At 37.9% G+C, this 19943-nt stretch overlaps 2 protein-coding genes across 2 annotated transcripts in view; one reads left to right on the top strand and one right to left on the bottom strand.

The window, feature by feature from the left end:
* LOC129261021 (kelch-like protein diablo) overlaps positions 1-19943 on the top strand; it is a 66782-nt gene that overhangs the window by 2294 nt on the left and 44545 nt on the right. The window lies entirely within an intron of this gene.
* On the bottom strand, positions 243-2134 carry LOC135157752 (uncharacterized). The gene has a single exon (XM_064114565.1). It carries the CDS (start codon positions 1785-1787, stop codon positions 243-245), a length of 1545 nt encoding a protein of 514 aa, XP_063970635.1. The 5' UTR covers positions 1788-2134.

The following is a 19943-nucleotide window of genomic DNA, read 5'->3' as shown; positions in this document are numbered from 1 at the left end:
TCACACTCTCCCTTAATTTTTCTCTGTTTATATACATGTTCAACAACTGAGTAGTCGAATGTATTATTCCACATTCATAAAAGTGCTCTCATGCCATTTACAAATCCTCAAACAACATATCAATTGTCTCTGTCGCATAGCTTTCAAACACAATAAATGATTACTGAACACGATTTTGAAATTCAACTTTTATCTGATGTAGATATATTTCTTGAATTTATTTTTCTTTTTCTTTTTTTTTTTCAATGGCAAGGGCACATATATACATCGTCTTTTCCAAACCTCCGGCTTGACCCCGTGCAGTACTTTTGATGGACCCAGTGTGTGCAACCCTTGCTGTCGCAAGCCACCCAGGAGAAGATCTCGACATGGTCTTGAGGAGGGTGAGGGGGTGTGTTTCTCCTGCACACACAGCATGGATTTTCATCTTCTTCATCATCTGTATCGTTGCTGGTCGGAAGATTAACGAAGAGGCGCCTGCTTGCTGCTGCTGATGATGATGGTCCTGCCTGACTGGTAGCTTTCTTCTGCTTCCCTTTAGACAGCTTCGCTGTGCTCCTCTCCTCCTCGGCCCTGATTAGCTTGAGAAAGATGTTGTTTTCTGTTATGCTAACTCCTGAAGCCCTGTAGTATTTCTTGCAGACTGCTCTTTTCTTCTGTGTTGCTTCAGGAGGAGATGGTGTTCTCGATGACAAGAACAGATCTGCTTCACTGGGTGCCTGGTTCGTCCTTCCTTGGGTTTCGCCCATGTCACCCATAGGACCAATCTGATGTATTTCTCCTGAAGAGGTAGTGGGTGACTTCGGTGTCACGAGTGTGCTCGTCCTCGATACTTCACCAATCTTTACTGCATTCAGGTCAAGTGGAAAGATCCCTGTCTTCCGGAATGCTGCCTTAAGATTCTCTTCCTTGAGAGCTCGAAGGTATGCTGCTGAAGAGAGCCGAGCGATTTCATATCTCGTTATCACCTGTCCGGGGTTCTTCTGCATGTACAGGGCACACTCTTGATTATATGCTGATTTCATTGCAGAAAAACAGGCGACGTCAAGGGGTTGAGTGATGTGTGATGTGTGTGCTGGCAGCACAAAGAGAATGACTTGATTTGCCCTGGCGAAGTCAATGACCGTGGTGCTGATATGAGAGGTGTGGCCATCGTACATGAGCAAGACATATTCACCATCTTCTCTTGGAGGCAGGGATGGCACAAAGTGCTCCGTCAGGAACTTGGAGAAGACGGCTCCATTACTCCATCCTGTCTCCGTAAGTGTCATCTTTGACCCAGGTAGTGCACCATCCATCAACTCTGGCATCATCCTCTTGCCCTTGAAGACGTAGTATGGAGGAAGAGCCCTACCAGCAGCGTTACCACAAGCCAGGACTGTGGTAGTGGCAATCCGATGCGATGTTACCGAATTTGTTCTGGATCCTTTATCTACACAAACAACCTTCGGCGGCTTATGCTCCGCATTGATGTTGGTTTCATCAACATTGTAGATGTGGTATGGCTTGTCTCGGAGATTGTACCTGTCCATGACCTGACGGAGTTCCTCGAAGTATTTTGACAGAACAGCTTCCGTCGTTGATTTTGCCCTACTCATCTGAAGCTTGCTGGGTGCCACAAGACGAAGGTCTGGCCATCTTTGCCTAAAGAGACAATACCAAGTGTCTGATAGTAGTCTTCCCTTGGCCTTTTCCTCTCTTCTTCCAAGTTCATCTGCCATATTGGTAGCTAGATGAATAACCTGTAGAAAAATAAGCAAAAATTGCAAAGCATAAGAATAATGCATTCATTTTTATTTCAATTTATTCATACATCGCATATCTTTTATCAAATCATGATTGAAATAAAACGAAACTAATAAATTACCTGGGTTTTAGTCAGACCATAGACATATGATGAGAGCTTGTGCAGATGCTCAACTAGAGCCCTCTCGTCCTCCTGGGTCAAAATAGAGCCCCTTCCAAGATCCATGCTTGATTTGGTTCTTCCCCGTAATCTGTCAAGTAATGTCGTCTTGGGGATTCCATACTTGAGCGCTGCCCTCCTTACGGAGACCCCTTTCTTGACCAAGGCTAGAGCTCTCTCAAAGTTTTGTCGAGGATAATTCCTTCGACGGATACGCTGGGGTTTTGCCTACACAAAAAGAAAAACATTGATAAATGATTAATATTCTGAGAGAAGTCTTTTGTAAATAATTATCATCCAATTAAAATATTTTATTCTATGAACAGCTGTTTTCGCTTTCATCAACTACTTCTATGATTGGAACGCATTCAACAGCATCTGTTCTCGGCACATTCGTCACCCTTTTCTCGGCACATTCGACGTCATCCATCCTATTTTCAACACGTTCGTCACCCACATTCCTTTCTCTAATACAATCAAACTTTTCTTTCTTCTTTTATTTAATTTGTAAATGTTCGATTAATATCATCTATCTTTATTATTATCAATTATATATATCATCATCACCATCATCATCAGATATCATTATCATCATCGTCATCATCATTTATCTCTTCTTTGAGACGCCTCATAACGTGTATGAAATATATGGCATATGAGCGTAGCTGGCGACATACAGACAACCGTATGACGTCATCATTAAATTCGGAGATTCTGTCGGCTGCGGAACATTTTGCGACAAAAAATGGACGGAAATGTGTTCTAAACGCCTCAATTGCGGATTTACATGTAAGTTCATCGAAAATAACAACATAATAATCGCATATTTTAATAATTCCATAAATTTCTTACCTGTTTCCTCCTCATTTTGCTTGATCAAGTGAGTCTCGTTCGATCAGGTCGCGCATTGCTCGTAGTCCCACGCGTACTTAAATTATACGCATAGGAAACCATGGTAAGAAAGTGGTCGGTTTCAAAAGAGGTGGTCGATATGTAGTGGAGTCACCATACTGCATAGAGACTATATGGTGGGGCCAGGGGATTTGGTCTGAAAGTGAAATGAAGGATTTTGTGCGTGGAAGTTTTTTTTTATTTCTTTATGTTTTTCTCAATCTTTTAGTTTCAATGAATCAATGATCAATACCATGCATTGCTACACTTATTCAAAACAATTTACTGTATCGTACTATGCACAGTAGCACACATAGGTCAGGTAAATTCTAATTTTCTATTATATCAGACCAAAATATACATTTATTATTATAGTTCATACATAATTATATGATAGTTTATCTCTGCACTTGCTTCTTTGGTGGCATTTCTTGTTTACTAAATTTCATCATAAGATGACTTTCATCTTTCAAAGATCCTTTCGTCTTAATTATAACATGTCTTCTGTGTGCACGTTTTGTACAGGGAAGATTAGCATAAATTCTGTTCGTCTTTTTTATCATCATGATAGTTCTCTGGTGAAACAGGTAGTCAAAGAATTGTGACTGGTACTGTAGCTTTTTCTTCTTTTGTTGATTTGAGTGGTGATAAGTCATATTTGACTAATGTCACCAACATAATCTAAAAAATCTCACTTCTCACATAATGACATTATTAGGTTTTTTATTTTATGTATCCTTTCAACTAGTTCCACTAGTCTCAAAGATTGAAGAGAAAAAATATGTATGTTACATCAGATGTTAAATCTAAATCATGCCTATATTACATCAGATAAAAGAAACATCTAAAACAACTGCCAGCTATTTTACTTTTTATATATAAAATTATAAAAAAGAATTATATCACACAATTTTCAGTAATAATCTACACATCTGTGACGTTACAAAATAGAATAATTTGAAATTTACATCTCCAATATCCTAACTTCTACATTTAATCTTCTTCATTTGTCAGTTGCGTGGCGATGGGATGAGTCATTTTCTGAAGCAATGAGATGAAAGGAACCTTCATAGCATCCAACAAACAAGGATTTCTGTGAGGCATTGTGTTTTCCACATTGCAGACCTCTGTATCACCAACTTAAATGAGCCTCCACCTGTCCACCATGATCTCCCCCAAACTTAATCCACACCTCTTCTTCAGGAATTGCCCCATCGTGAATTGTGAGAAATCCATTCCTGTGGAAAGATGATGGAACATGAACATATGGGTAGGTTTTGATGATTTCTGCCAATTAATAGCTTTAGCTATTAAAAAAAGGCTGGCCTCCCTCAACATTTTTAAAGCTATTTCTATTACTCTTTTTCGTTTGAGTCTACTGGTAATGCAAAATTTAAGGCCACATTTGTGACAATTGGCATAGTTTAAAAAAAATAATACAATTATGCAAGTGCATATCACATCAAAATTTGCTCAAAAACTTGTTTTAGTACAAATCCAATGCTTTATTCTGTCTCCAGCAAAGATTTATGATTGTATATATTATTCTCACTTTTGCTGAATTGAATCATGAATCTGGTGGCAGATTATAGTATCTATTGTCATTTAAAGGTGCGAATGATCATGAATAATCCTTGGTGGCCATGTCCCTGAGATGAATTTATTGATTTCATGTTCTTTATGATCATTAAAACTATTCAAAATAAAGCAATTTTTTTGGTGCTAACTTTTCTTTCTATCTCTGTTGTCTAACCACCTCCAGTCTGTGACTCTGCTATGGACCTAGCGAATCTCTGTCGACTGTCCATGGTTCAAGTGGGGCTACAGCAGTGATGGAGACACTACCTTTGACTGTGTGAAGATCAGACGATGCAATTCCCATTGGTCAGCCCCCCCCCCCCCCCATCCCAAGGAGCCATGCACTGCCAGAGATCTTGAGCCAGGTCTTCAGTGGTTATCCATGGATGGATAAGAAGAACGGAGACAATAAAGATAGTGAGGTCAGTACGACATTAATTCTCAGTGAAATTTACCTATTCATCTGTCTGTACTGTGACCAATTAAGGTGCCCATCATTCATCATGGCCAACGTCTTTGCTGCATCTCGTTATGTAAATCTCTTTGAATGACTAACAAGAAGAAGCTGTAAAACATATATACATAACAATTTTAATTTCATATTTTGATAGCCATTCACTAGAAGATTTTTTCCCCCGCAATTCAATTTTGGTGCTTTTAAATTCATCTGCCACTATACAGGTTGAAATAAAATACCCCCACTCACTTGCATGTAGACATTCGGGTCATGGCTCCCCAAAATTTTCACCACAAAGAAAAGGGGATAAAAAAAGGAAAGGAAAGTAAAAGGGATGAAACATATTACTTTCTGAATATTGTGTCAATTGCTATCACAGTTACTATTATTTAAAATGTAAAAAATAGTCATTATGGAAGAAAATGTTTGAAAATGAGAAATCAAAGTGATTTGGATATCATAAGGAAGGGGATATATATTTTTTTTCCAACTATAAGTAGATCAACATCTATACTTGTAAACCATTCTTAAAAATAAAATTCACTTTTTATCTATATTTCAAAGAAATAAACGAGTAGTAAATTGCATTTGTACAAGTGATGAGCTTTGAATTGAGATAATTCTCTCATTTAATTCGCAGTGCTAAGAATTTGCGTTACTTACTGTTCCAGGTATCTTGTTGATTTCGGCGTGGCCATCTTCCTGACGCTTCTTCCAAACAATGAAACTGGAGGTTCTTTCCACGAATCTTGGAATATGTGCAATTGAATGTATAGCTGCTTCAAGTGTGATTCCAGCTTTTTCAAGAGCTTCTTGACGTTCTACTTCTACTGGCCTTTATTTTATTTAACATGTCTTATGAATGTTTTTAGGAGGCCAGTTTTGCCACAAACACAGTAAACCTCAAGTTCACATATAGTTAAAAAACAGGGACTACTTGTAACATCATCTAGGAAAAAGTTCTTGCTACAAATTGGACATGGCGAAACTTTTCATTCATTATGTCTTCAGTATTTACTGAGGGACTCACTACAAAAGGAAGTTGGGGTCAAAAGGTCAAGTTTTTGTTCAACTTGGTCACATTCCTTTATTTCTGCATCAATTCTGTTCACACTTACTACATCTGATCCCTGGGTAATACTACATGTACTTTCATTAGGATAATGGGTCAAAGGCATAATGTTAATAATCAACTGAAAATTACTTAGTCAGGAAAAGTGGTTTATTGGATTCCCTATCTTTTGCTTATAATTATTTTTTTTTCAAATTTAATATTTCTCCATCAAATCTGACAAATTCATTATTTTTTATCAATAATTATTAAACGATGTCAGTAATAAGAGTTTTGAGAAACATGTGCAAGTATATGTACCAACATCCATGGGCAGAATATTTGCTCGAAGGGTACATGCTACAGGGAAATTTTAAAGTGTGCAACCATAGGATACAGGAAAAAAAGTTCTTGCAGACTTTGATGTTAGTAGCCGAAAATATCCTACATTAGTTCAGCACTATTCATCTTGAAGAAGAGATGTGTCAAAGCATTTTAAACAATTTTAAAAGTTGCCTGCGCTATATTTGTTTAATTGATATGCAGTTAGAATTGATCAAATTCTGAATGCAAGCTGACAAATTTATTTAGAAGGAGGGTATTAACATGAATGTATTTCAATACAAGTAAGACGTCTCTGGCAGTCTTGCCTGCATTATTATGCAATTCAATATGGTCGCATTTCAGACGTTCGGTATGGAAATGGGTGGATAATGGAAAAAGTATAATATTAAATTCAATTATCAATCAAAAACAGACTTCTGGAATGTCTCTCTACAGTTATTATTCATGACATGTCTAATTATACTAGACGAGTAGGAAAATGTCAGCCAATATAATATTCAAATTTAAAAAAAAAAATTAGTTCCAATAATTTAGATATATTTCACTTCAAACTTTAATTCAAAGACTACAGGCATAACTTTTTATACGCCCGTCTTGACGGGACGTATTATGGTATCACGCTCGGTGTCCGTTCGTCCGTTAACTTTTCCTTGTAAACGCGAGAACTTAAGTTTAACTTAATCTAGGCTCATATAATTTGGTGCACGATACTAGCATGGATCCCAGGAAGCCTATTGATTTTGTGGTCAGAAGGTCAAAGGTGAAGTCACCATCTTCCACTTATCTTGCTTGACCAATAGCTCCATTTTCCATGTTACAGACGGGCATATTATGTGCCCGCCTTAGCAACACTCTTGTTCGATTTGAAGTGTATTGATTAAGAAGTTATAGCATGTATGTTAAATAGTAGGTTAAAAACAACTAAAATATGTATTATAATGGCAATGTATTATATTGTGTCATAATATGAATTATGACTATGGTTTACATTTCTAGTCAGTTAAAATGCAAAGAACGAGATTAAGATTATTTTTACAAATTCAACCATTTTGAAAATATAAAGGAATGAGCTACATGTGCATGTCATATCCAATCTAATCAATTACCAGTAGTCACTTATCTGATTTGTAATTTATATTTATAGTATTTTTAAGTCTTGTATCATTTCATTATAAAATTTATCCACGGGGTACTGAATTTGCCGGGCATGTGAAGGTGAAAATCATTTTTCAGTTTTTTTTTAACATTGTTAAAATTAAATGTGCACTGTAATTGATATGCATACAATGATAAATAACCAATTTTTGTGGCTGTGTGAGTGGTACCGGTAGATCACATGAAATTTGCAAATATTATGTTTTAAAATGACTGATTATTTCATATTTATATTTATATTTATTCTTTTTTTTGAGGGGGTATATAATGCAGACCTGACAAGTGACCATGGTTTTCATTTAGGAGTTCAATCCCTTCTCCTTTCATCCATATTTTATAGCTTTTATAAAGTAACGAGGGTTTCATTGACCCTACAGACATGTTGAGATTGAATTTTACCTCCTGGAATCTAATCCAAACGGTTACAGCCCGATAGACCGCGGGTCCGATAGACCGCGGGTCCGATAGTCCGCGGGTCCGATAGACCGCGGGTCCGATAGACCGCGGGTCCGATAGTCCGCGGTGTGTGTACAATTATGATCAGGATATAGTGAGATCCAATGTCATCAAGAGGTCAAACGGTCAATGATACGAGTCCATGGGGTTCTATAACGATGACCGAATGGACAATTGCCCCCTGACAACTACTTCAAGGAAAATATTATCCCCATATTTTTATCGTCGGGGACTGTTACCCCCCCCCCCCCCGGAAATTTACCCTCTAGACGCCAATTACCCCTAGTACGGAGCCTTTCAAATGCCACTGACTTGACGACATGGCGAAATACTTCGACTAAATAAGCTTATTATGTCGGCATGGCGAGATACCTGCCAAGTCCACATATAAAAGTTATACGTCAACATGGTGAGATATTTTATCTTGCCAAGTCGACTTGTAACAAGTTATATGTCAACATGGCGATATATCGGGATTCTGGCCGGGACTTGTACACTTCAGATCTCACCATGTTGACATATCGGCTTGACAAGATAGAATATATCGCCATGTCGAAATAATAAGCTTATTAATTATACATGGCAAGATAAAGTATCACGCTATGTCGTCACGTCGATGGCATTTTAAAGGCTCCGTACTAAGGGTAATTATCCGGGGTAATTGTCTCGAGGGTAAATTTCTGGCGGTAACAGTCCCCGGCGGTAAAAATATGGGGATCATATTTTCCTTGAAGTAGTTGTCAGTGGATGATTGCCCTAATTTGGTTATTGTTATAGAACCCAGGCGCGGATCCAGGATTTGGTGAGAAGGGGGTGCCCAAATTTGACCTGATTCTTGGCGCCCATGTGTACTTTTAGAAAAATTGCGCCCACTCCCTCCCAGCCAGGCTAACTTAAGTGCCTTAAATGGATTTTGAATTATCTTATAATCACATTTTAAAAAGGCAATTAAAGACCACTCTTTTAATGTGTTCTTTAAAAAAAAAATCCATGAATATAATAATGAAATATCAATGGGAGCGCGAAGCGCGAGCGATTTTTTTTTTTTGGGGGGGGGTTCAATTTGGTTTAATTTCTCACGAGAGTAGGCCCTACTATAATATTGTGTGAACGGGAGCTGTAGTTTCTTTGCTAGTTGTTTTAGAATAGCCTTCAATAATATTAATGATAGCTTCTTGGGAATAATGCAATCACGAAGCAATCGACTCATTCTCCTCATTTGTGGCGTATTTATTCAGCATGGGTGCACGAGGGGGGGGGGGTCTTGTTGAACTTTTGTAGAGGGCACCAAGATAACAACAATCAATGAAATGGGGGGGGGGGTAGAAGTTAAAGAATATCTGAGATTTTATTTTAAAAAACACATTGAGGTATTTCACAAGGTCTAAATATATAATGAGAACGCGAAGCGCGATCTGATTTTTTTTTATTTTTGATGTATTTTATCCTGAAAGCCTAATTCCGGGGGCGGACCCAGCTTCCGCAAATGAGGGGGCGATTTTTTTCACCCATATTTTCCCCGATCGGCCGCTCAATGTTGATTTTTTTTTTTCTTTGAAGGGGTTGTTCCAGTGGCGTAATGAGCCAACTATTTTGAGGGGGCTCGATATGGCGTATCGCATAAAATTAATAAGAAGTTTCCAGTGAGCGAAGCGAGCAAGCAAATATGCTGACATTTTTATTACAAAAATACAAGGTTGTGATAGATTTTGACATAATATTGAGAAAATAATATCATATTTCATCCTAATCCTAATCCCTTTCCCTTTTTTTTTTTTTTTTTTTTTTTTTGGGGGGGGAACAAAACGCCCATGTCCTAACAGTCATTTCCTAGCTTTACTTTATGAACAACATTAATGTGTAATAATCTCATAAGCCCTATGCAAGCTAAAAAAAATGAAATTTCATGTATTTTGTCCAGAAAATTGAAAATTCTGGGCAATGTTTGTGAACCTGAACAGAACGCGTTATGTAACTAGATAATTACCATGAGCGCGAAGCGCGATCAGAAGTGTTAAAGGACAAGCCCACCCCAACAAAAAGTTGCTTTGAATAGAAATTGAAAAATTAAACAAACATAACACTGAAAATTTCATCAAAATCGGATGTAAAAAAAGAAAGTTAACATAACACATAACATTTTAAAGTTTTGCTTAATTTTTCAAAACATTTATATGGACATCCTGGTCGGTATGCAAATGAGGGGACCGATGACATCACCCACTCACTATTTCTTTTGTATTTTATTATATGAAATATGAAATATTTTGATTTTCTCGTCATCGCATGTGAAACAAAGTTTCATTCCTCCCTGAACACATGTAATTCAATTATTTTAACATTTTGTGGTTCAAGCAAGGGGGTCCTAATTGTCGAATTCATAAAAATTGAAATATTGTATTATTCAAACAATAGAAAACAAAAGAAATAGTGAGTGAGTAACATTATCGACTCTCTCATTTGCATATCACTGAGTTGAGCATAGAACTGTTTTTTTGAAAAATAAGCGAAACTTTAAAATGTCATAACTTATTTTACATCCGATTTTGATGAAGTTTTCAGCGTTATTCATGTTTGATTTTTCTCTATTTATTCAAATCAACATTTTTCTGGGGTGGATTTGACCTTTAAATATGCATTCTGGCCTAGTCGAAAAGGGACCTGTTAAGGACGTTTTGCAGTTAGCCATTAAGACGATATATATTTCAACGATTAAATAATGTGAGCGCGAAGCGCGAGCTGAACATTTTTGATATTCCAACCTAAAAAGATGAGATTTCAAACCCCCCAACAGGACACTCGAGTCATGTTTTGTCAATCATGAAAAAGGATGGGTAATTTTTAGTGTCTTCATAATGCGAGCGCAAAGTGCGAGCAGAAAATTTGTGATATTCTGATCTGAAACTGGATAATTTTAGTAAGTTTTGAATAAGATCAAGCTGCGTATCTAAAAAAAAACATGCGTGCGCGTGTTTTAGAGTTAGACAGAATCTGCCTTCTGAATACATTTCATTTTTCATCATGAAAATCAATAATGCGATTGCAGAGCGCGAGTTGAAAATAATATTTGAAATTCCGATATGAAATGAGTCAATTTAAGCACTATTTACAGCACTTTGTATATAGGAAAAGTGTGACGTCGATGTGGATAGGACTAAATAAATGATGCGAGCGCGAATCGTGAGCTGATATTTTATTATTATTTTAACCTAGGATCGAGACATTTTAAGCCTAAGGATATTTTGTCATCATATAAGAATGATGACTATCTATTATTTCTTTTCCTAAAACGTGTCGATATTTATTTATGAAAAAGTGACAATTTAGTTATTATGAATTCATAAAAATTTTATTTCATATTTATTAATCTAATAAGCTTAATGAGTGTGTGAAATTTGTTGACAGTGTATGTGGCCTGAAAACTGGAAATTTTAAGTATTTTTATAATCATGAATAGGGTTCATTGGTTGATATATTTTTAGCAAATAACGCGAGCGCAAATCGCGATCCGAAATGTTTAAATGGGGGGGGGGGGGATTTAAGTAGTTTGTTATAGAATTAATAAATTAATATACAGTATAGGTGTACATAACTCATCAAAATGCGAGAGCACAGCGTGAGCATAGGCCTTCATTTTTTTTTTAGAATCGAGACACCTGAAAAGGAATATTTAGATAATCTTATATGAAATACAAAAAGGCAAAAGGTAGGCCTACATAGCAAATAATGCGAGCGCACAAAATGTTGCAAATGTTGATTCACACCATAAAACGGACATTTTCCAGAGCACTTGAAAAAAATAAATTGGCAAATAAAACAAAAAAAATGAAAGATCGATGTCCGAGCTGAATTATGTTTTGTATATTGACTTCAAAACTTTATCTTTTGAACTATATATCAGCCTATATTGACCGAGATATGTATCTCATCGAACAGGCAATGCGAGCGTGATGCGCGAGCGAAATTTTAATATAGTGACATTAAATATTTTAAAAATTATTTTTCAAGTCTTCTCCTGACCTTATTTTATTCACTCGTCTTCCTCCTTTTATCTTCCCCCTTCTTTTTGTCTTTCTTTCCCCGTTTTTCCCAATTTATTTGCTCCGTCAATAGGGGGAGGGGCCCTCGGACCCCCTGGATTCGCCTATGTTAGTAGTTGTTATGATGAACACGATGCATATCTATTAAGAAATAAATGCGAGCACGAAGCGCTAGCTGAAAACTTTTATAATGATAAAATGAAAAATAAATTTTCAGTTGTCAGGTTAGAATATCAAATATTTTCAGCTTGTGCTTCTCGTTCTCTTAAAAAAAACTGTGAGGTCGGGATGCGTATATAACTAAACAATTTATTGATGCCAGCGCGAAGCGCGAGCTCAATTTTTTATATACTGACTTAAGAAGGACTAAGGTATAATTCCTATTCTAATTGCTTGTCCCTTTTCTCTTCGTTTTCTGTTTCTTAACCCTTTTTTGCGCCACCATGGGGGGGGGGCAAAATCTTTGACCCGTGGATCGGCCTATGTATGTTGACTTGAAGAACACTAACACTTACATGTAGGATTGATGCAGAGGATGCATACCTCATTGATGAAATATTGCGAGCGCGTAGCGCGAGCTGAATTTGATAATAACCCCTTTTTGTGACCCTGAACAGGATATCTATCTCGCTAAACAGACTTAAAACTCGAAAACATTGTTTTTGTCTATTATCGTAAAAACGGGATATTTTAATTCACCCGCATTAATTTAAGCTTTTTGGGCAGGACATATATTTCACTATAAACAGGCAATACGAGCAATGTTGCGCCCCCGGTCGAAAATGAATTTGCATGAAGCCCCCTAAGTTCAAGGTCAATTTGGCGCCCTCGGTTGAACATAAACTTGGCGCCCCCATGTGAAATATAACTTTGCCCTCCCCCCCTCCGAAACATGTATTTGTCGCATTATGGTCAAAATTCAAATTAGCGCTCCTCTATAGTTCGAACATCAATTTGGTGCCCCGCTAGATCGAACATCAATTCGGCGCTCCCATAGTTCGAACATCAATTTCGCGCCCCCCCTCCCAGTTCAAACATCAGTTCGGCGCCCCATAGTTCGAATGTTATTTTGGCGCCGCCTAGTTCGAACATCAAATCGACGTCCGGGTCAACATCTCCCTCTTTCGTCTCCCATCTCCTTTTCTTTCTTTCTTTTTTTTTCTTTCTCTTATCCTCATTCCCCTTCCTTTCTCTTTCTTTCTCTCTTTCTTTCCCCCTCTTCCTCTCCCCTTTCTTCTTTTCTTCTTTTCCTTCCTCCTCTCTCTCTCTCCTTTTCTTTTCTTTATATTCCCCTTTTCTTCTCTTTTTACTTGTCTTCCTTTCTCCCTTTTCTTCTCTTTTCCCCTATCTTTTCTTTCCCACTTTTCTTCTATTTTTTCCCGTCTTTTCTTTCTCTCTTTTCCTCTCTCTTTTCTCTTTTTTCTTCTTTTCCTTCCCCCCTTACTCTCTCCTTTTTTCTTCTCTTTTCCTCTATTCCCCTCTCTCTCTCTTTTCTTATCTTTCTTCCCATCTTCCTCTCTTTTTAAATATTATTCTCTTCCTTCCCCTTTTCTTTCTCCTTTCTTTTCCCTCTTCCGCTTTTTTCTTTTTCCCCCTTTTTTCTTTTTCTTTCCTTTTCCCCTTTTTCTCTTTTAATTTTTTTTCTTCTCTCCCTCTCCTTCCCCCTCTCTCTTTTTCTTCTCTTCTTTTCCACTCTTCCTCTCTCTCTCTCTTTTTTTCTTATCTTTCTTCCTATCTTCCTCTCTATTTAAATATTCTTCTCTTCCTTCCTCTTTTTTTCCTTCTTTTTCCTCCTTTTCCTTTTTCCTTTCTTTTCTTCTCTTCCTTTTCCCTCCTCTCTTTTCTCTTCTCTTTCCCCCTTTTCTTCTCCCTTTTTCCCGTCTTTTCTGTCTCTCTTTTCCTCTCTCTTTTCTCTTTTTCTTCTCTTCCTTCCTCCCCCTTACTCTCTTTTCTATAAGTTCTTTTCCCATCTTCCTCTCTCTCTTTTCCCCTCTTCCCCCTCTTTTTTGAGCTGGGGGTGAGGCAGTTCCCCTCGGCCCCCCATGGATCCGCACCTGATAGAACCCAATGGTCTCGTATCATTTGACCTTTGGACCTCTCGATGACATTTGATACATCTGATCATAATTTTACACACACTGCGGACTATCGGACCCGCGGTCTATCGGACCTGCGGTCTATCGGACCCGCGGTCTATCGGACTATCGGACCCGCGGTCTATCGGACCCGCGGTCTATCGGACCCGCGGTCTATCGGGATGTCCCCATCCAAACACATAAAATGAGGAGTATCCATATCAGGTAATGGTAAATGATTATGTCTTAAACACAATTTTTTCCAAACACATATAAATTATTCTAATCATGGGCTATCATGAATTAAGTTTTAGGCTATTTATCCCATATTTCTCACGTTAGTCCATAATTAATTTCCATATCGGTTGTTATACATGCTTATTAAAATATTTTATTGGAAGGTTTCATTCAAGTAAAATTATTGTCTTGATGTTTATTTATATATATATATCTTTGTGCATGTAATGTCACTGGAGGGCAAATTTTCAAATGTGGTTCAATAAATAGATGAATGTGAATAAATCTCTATCTGTATCTAAACTTCCTAAAATATGTAGTAATTCACTGCAATTTTATTGTAAATTTTGAATAAAATTAGTTTATATAATCTTACTCTTTTTTATAAGCAAGGGATGACCTGCAATGACTACTCGAGACATCTAACATTCTGTTGTATAATCAAGGATAAAGGCACAAGGGTGAGGCACATGTACTTGTATGCTGCCCTTCCACGCTATATTTTGAGAATGACTCCTTGATTAGGCATCTTTATCCAAATGAAAGACCATTGTCATTAGTACGCCACCCCCTTCCTCAATTTTGCCTTCTCCAGTGCCCCATGGCATAAAAGTTAGTATTATGGTAACCTTGTTATCAAATGGTAACTACCATGTTAACACTAATCAAAGCTAATCAAGATCAAGGACTCTATACAAGTTGTATTTGCATGGTGAATCATAATGGTAACTCTTTATGCAATGGGGCCCAGGTATATTAAATCCTTGATCACTGACAACAAACAATTAATGAAACGGGACAAAGGCAGTATTGATGAAACTGAAAAACCAGAGTCAAAGGCAGGGTTGGAAGGGACACATCCCTCCCCCCCCCCCTCATTTTGAAAAAAAATCTCAATTGAACATGCTACTAATATAACTATAGGTCTGTTTTAAAAATACTGGACCTGCCTCTTTTAGGAAATTGCATAGAAAATTGTCATCTGCACCCACTCAATTTTCAGTTTTGCTCTTTGCACCCTCTTGATTTTAAAAATACTGGACCTGCCTCTGAGATATTGTGGGGTTGGATCGGCTTGGGTATTTATGACGGTGGGGGGGGGGGATAATATTTCACCTCCACAATTAGAAAAAACATAGTTTCCATTAAAAAATTTAACAACTAAAGTTATTTTAAATAATCAGTGACATTAATACTAAAGGGGGGGCGAGCTGTGGGGGCTTTCTAAAACCATGTACAAAAACATAAAAATTACCATGTAAATATGATTATTGCATGGTCAGCCCCTACTTTCATAACTATTCCGCAGCACCTAACACCACTTTCCAGAAGGGGGGGGACTCCTCAAAAGTAAGATGGCCCACCCACCCACCCCCCCCCCACAATAAAAAAAACACTAATTTTTTACATTTAAGTTATTGAAGTAAATCATAACAATCACAATATTTACAAATGATTAGCATGATGGAAAAGCATAAAATCATGAAATATTACAAATAAAAAAGGCAGATATAAGATTATAATCATCTATACGTTTTCAAGAGGGAAGCGCCGAGATAGAAAAAAAAAAGACCGCTCTAACTAAAATTTTTTGAAAGACCCTTTTTTATTTTTTTTTCCCTTTTTTTTTTTGGGGGGGGGGGGTTCATCAACATTTCATTCAGCTTGAACCCCCCCCCCCCCCCTTAAATATTCCTACGTAAGCTTCTGTAACAAGTTGTGTATTTTTAAAAAATTTGAATGAGAAAGAGTTTGCCTATTTTTTTAGAGGACCGCCAACTTAAGCAACTTATGCAAATGAAAAAAATAGGCCAATATACTCTCGCACCTTATATGATATGACAGCTAGCTAGCTAGGGGCAACAATTATTTTCCATGATCCGTGGTACTTGGTATCGTCGACTCGATCTCCCATTCTAAAATAGGCTCTCTCCATGATCAAGTCTGAAAAGGATCACAAAATGCTGTCTGACGAACGTGAATGTTTTAGTTGCAACATTTCTCTCAAATCTTAATTATGAGAAGAGAAATGGAATAATTCATGTAGAAATTTTCCTCTAAAACAATTACATTTGTCTACGTGGTCTCGCTGTGTTTGGTCCGGTCTTGGACCTAACGCTAGATCTAGACCCATTTCCCCATTCAAAGTGTGATCGATGACGTCCAGATAGTTTTGTTTACAAATAAATCATAAATCGTATTTAGCGGTGAAAGATCGATTGCCAATTTGTATTTATAAATTTCAAGGATTCAAAACTATATAAACTAAATTCAACATATCATAATAATTTTTCCAACAAAACTTAACAAAAAATATCTAAAACTTCTAACAAACTTATTTTTATTTGAATTTGTTACTTTTTTTATGAAATATACACCTTACAAATCTTATAATGAAACAATGATCGTGTTATAAGTTTCCAGAAGAAATTTGGCAACGTCAAAGACCGAATATGGTATTTGACGTGCATTAGAAGTACTGGGTAGCAAAAGTCGAATTAAAAGAAAACTAGTGATGGGTTTGTGATGCCAATCGGATATGTTATTAAGCAAGACATTATATCTTTTGAGACGTTGAGAACACCAAAATCGGACGAGTGGTTTTCAAGATATTGAGCCTGAAATGGACGCTCTCTGCAAGTCCCAGGGGCCAGGCTCATTCGCGATTGCACAGAAAATGTCTCTGATAAGAGTGGAACTCTCAGGATTTTTGTAAATATCTTCAAAATGATAAGGATTTTCGAAATTTGGAATGTGATTTCTCGTGATATTTTGGAGATACCATATAACGATGGAAAGGAATAACCTTAAAAGGTAAGGCAAACCTCCAAAAATGTAGCTTTCTAACACATGTCGAATGAAAGTCTTACAGTTGATCGTCGAGTGGTGTAAAAGTTGAAATTGCATATCAGCTGGCTGGGCAGCGCGCGCGGATTTCGTGCGCGCGTACTTGAAAGGGCTTATTTTGTACATAGCCTATGGGAGTGAAACAGCCGGTACCGGCGCGCGGTCCAAATGACGGCTAGTCGATCGGGCCCGCCAGATCTAAATGACTGGTTCAAATTTTTTCCGAAACAGTAGGAGAGCCGCCGTTTGGTTCCACATTTAAACAACATTTTACTTTTTAGATTGTAAACATGGACCGTATTTTTTTATCTAATGCAAGGACATCTTGCACTACCTTATAGGCATGCCTCTGTTTGCACCCCGGTTTAATTGCACACAATCCACCTTTTGACATATATTATTCTCTGAAAATTGTGTCAAAATCTATATATCACAAATAATATTTTTATCAAAATATGTCAACATTTTGCTTGCTCACAGCTTAGAAAAATTCGTACACCAAGTCTGCCCCCCCCCTCAAAACTTTTGCCTCATTATGCCACTGGGGTAGATAGTAGACTATTTTCTTTTAAAATTGTTGCTTTTCAAAAGAGGAAGTGCCCCCATTTTCCCAGTGCCCCTCCCACTTTCAAATTTGCCCCGCCACCCCTGATTATATTATTCGCCTTTTTCTTCATATGTATACATTTGGTGAAATATATAGCGTGAGAAATGACCCGCGGACAGAACGTCGATGCCATATATACTTCAATGATCAGTGAAAAAAAAATAACAATACAAATTTTGTAGCTGCTTAGTATCTCTTATTGCACCAAGCTTTGATGATCGTAAGAAGCTACGACCAGTTTTGAGTCGTCATAAAATATACACATGTGTGTGTGTGTGTGTGTGTTTGCTTATGTCAGCACCAAAGCCCTCCCCCCCCCCCCCCGAGTTTAAGGTCAATTTGGCGGCCCCTCATTTATACAGGTCAATTTGATGCCCCCTAAGTAATTTAATGTCAATTTGCCCCCCCCCCCCCCCGTGTGAAACATGAATGCGCCCCATGCAGACCAAACATCAAATTGCCGCCCAAAGGTCGAACATAATTATGATCAATTTTGCACCTCCTTACAGGTCAAACTTCAAATGGCCGCCAACGCTCTTTTATAACCTTTTTTTACCCCCCCCCCTTGTCCCCCTTCTTTTTCCTTCCCCCCCCCCCCCTCCTTAATTCCCTCTTCCTTTTTCCCCTTTTTCTCTTTTATACTTTCCCCCATTTTTTGCGATCTCTTCTTCGAATCTTCCTTTTTTTTCTCTCCCTTTTATTTTCATCTACATGTATTTCCTTCTCCTTTTGTGCATGTGTGTGTGTGTTTGTCTCAATGAGGTATCACTGAGAGTTCCCTGTGTTTTTGGCAGCCTTGTTGGACTATTAAGCTTTTAGTTCTTTTATATTACATGCATTATTTTTTTTCTACTTACTTTTGGGGTTTGGTGAGCACGCAGCAGTGTTTACCCCCACCCACCCTCAGCACACCAGTCGCCATCCCATCCTATGTCTTGCCCCGGTTTCTTACTTGAGCAACTGAAGATTATAGATCTATACAAAATCGAAGTTCACACCCCGAATAGCACAGGCGTACAAAGGGAGCACTCAGTGTGAATATGACTTCGTGGCCCCACACAGCTGTAATCAATAATTGGAAGTGTGCTAAAATAATGCATAAATTGTTTTCCCAAAACATATATACATCTCTATATGTCCCAAAATAAGATTCTCAAATACTGTGGGTGTGGTTGATTTGGAGGAGCCAATTGGTTGAAAAGGACCACTGGAATTTCACATTTTTGCTGTAGGGGTGTCAAAGTTGCATGAACGGCGTATAGGAACAAATCGCCTGGTCGGAACAAATCGACTATGACGATCGCATCACACCAACAAAATTCGGAACTAATCGGCGGGTAAAAGAGCCGCCGATTAGTACCTCCGGCCCCGATCGGCTGCCCGGTTCAAATCGTCTATGACACCTGCAATAAGAACATCTTGTGCAGTGGTGGGCGCATAGAGTTGGATAAAGCGTATTCAGCTCTCTATCTATGGGTGGGCGACACCGTACCGTACCGTGAGCGGAAGTAATCTTAAGGTCATACCGGTACCAGTAATCTCAATATTCATTTAAGTGTGCGGATTGCGCTTTTGATTGATTGATTGATTGATGGATGGATGGGTTGGCAATTAAGCCTGTAAAGTAGGGCATCCCCCTCCCCTCTTTTCGCAGATGGGGGATGGCATGTACAATCACCCCCCCCCCCCACACACACACTTTTCAAGACAGAAACAATATGTTTTAATACAACTGTTATTTAGGGTAGGCCCCATATGTTTTTTTATTTTTCCAAATTCTTTTAATAAAGTCTAGACAAATGTGTTTAGGGTCATTTTTACCAGAGCTTTTTCCCGATGTAATTCTGGCGACAACTTGTTTAGGGGCCAAATTGTGTAAATAAAGCCAGCGAAAAACGTAGGGGGTTATTTTGCACACAGAGAAAAAACTCGATCGTTTATGGGGTGTTTGGAAATAATTTGGTCACGCGTGTATATACACAGTGGCGTAGCTAGGATTTTTTTCACGGGGGGGGCACTGGGGGGTCCTTGCTTTTTCAGGGGGGGCACCGGCCATTTTTCCGGTGTGTGTGTGTGTATGTGTCACCAGGGCGGATCCGACTTTCGCCATTAGGGGATGGGGCCCGAAATTATCTTCACCTATATCAGTCACTTCTTAGTTTTATTCTTATAAAACAACATAAACATGAAATAATCTCATAAGCCTTATAAAAAGTGCGAGCGCAAAGCGCGAGCGATTTTTATTTTTTTTTTACTTTCATGTATTTTTTCCTGAAAATTTAATTTTCTGGGCAATGT

The sequence above is a fragment of the Lytechinus pictus genome, unplaced genomic scaffold (assembly GCF_037042905.1).
Source record: "Lytechinus pictus isolate F3 Inbred unplaced genomic scaffold, Lp3.0 scaffold_19, whole genome shotgun sequence".
NCBI lineage: Eukaryota > Metazoa > Echinodermata > Echinoidea > Temnopleuroida > Toxopneustidae > Lytechinus > Lytechinus pictus.
Note: the sequence above shows the minus strand (reverse complement) of the source record. Positions and strands in the feature narration are given on the sequence as shown.

Bases quoted from the DNA above. Each gene is read 5' to 3' on its own strand.
- LOC135157752 (XM_064114565.1), bottom strand. From the start codon at position 1,787: ATGCATTATTCTTATGCTTTGCAATTTTTGCTTATTTTTCTACAGGTT.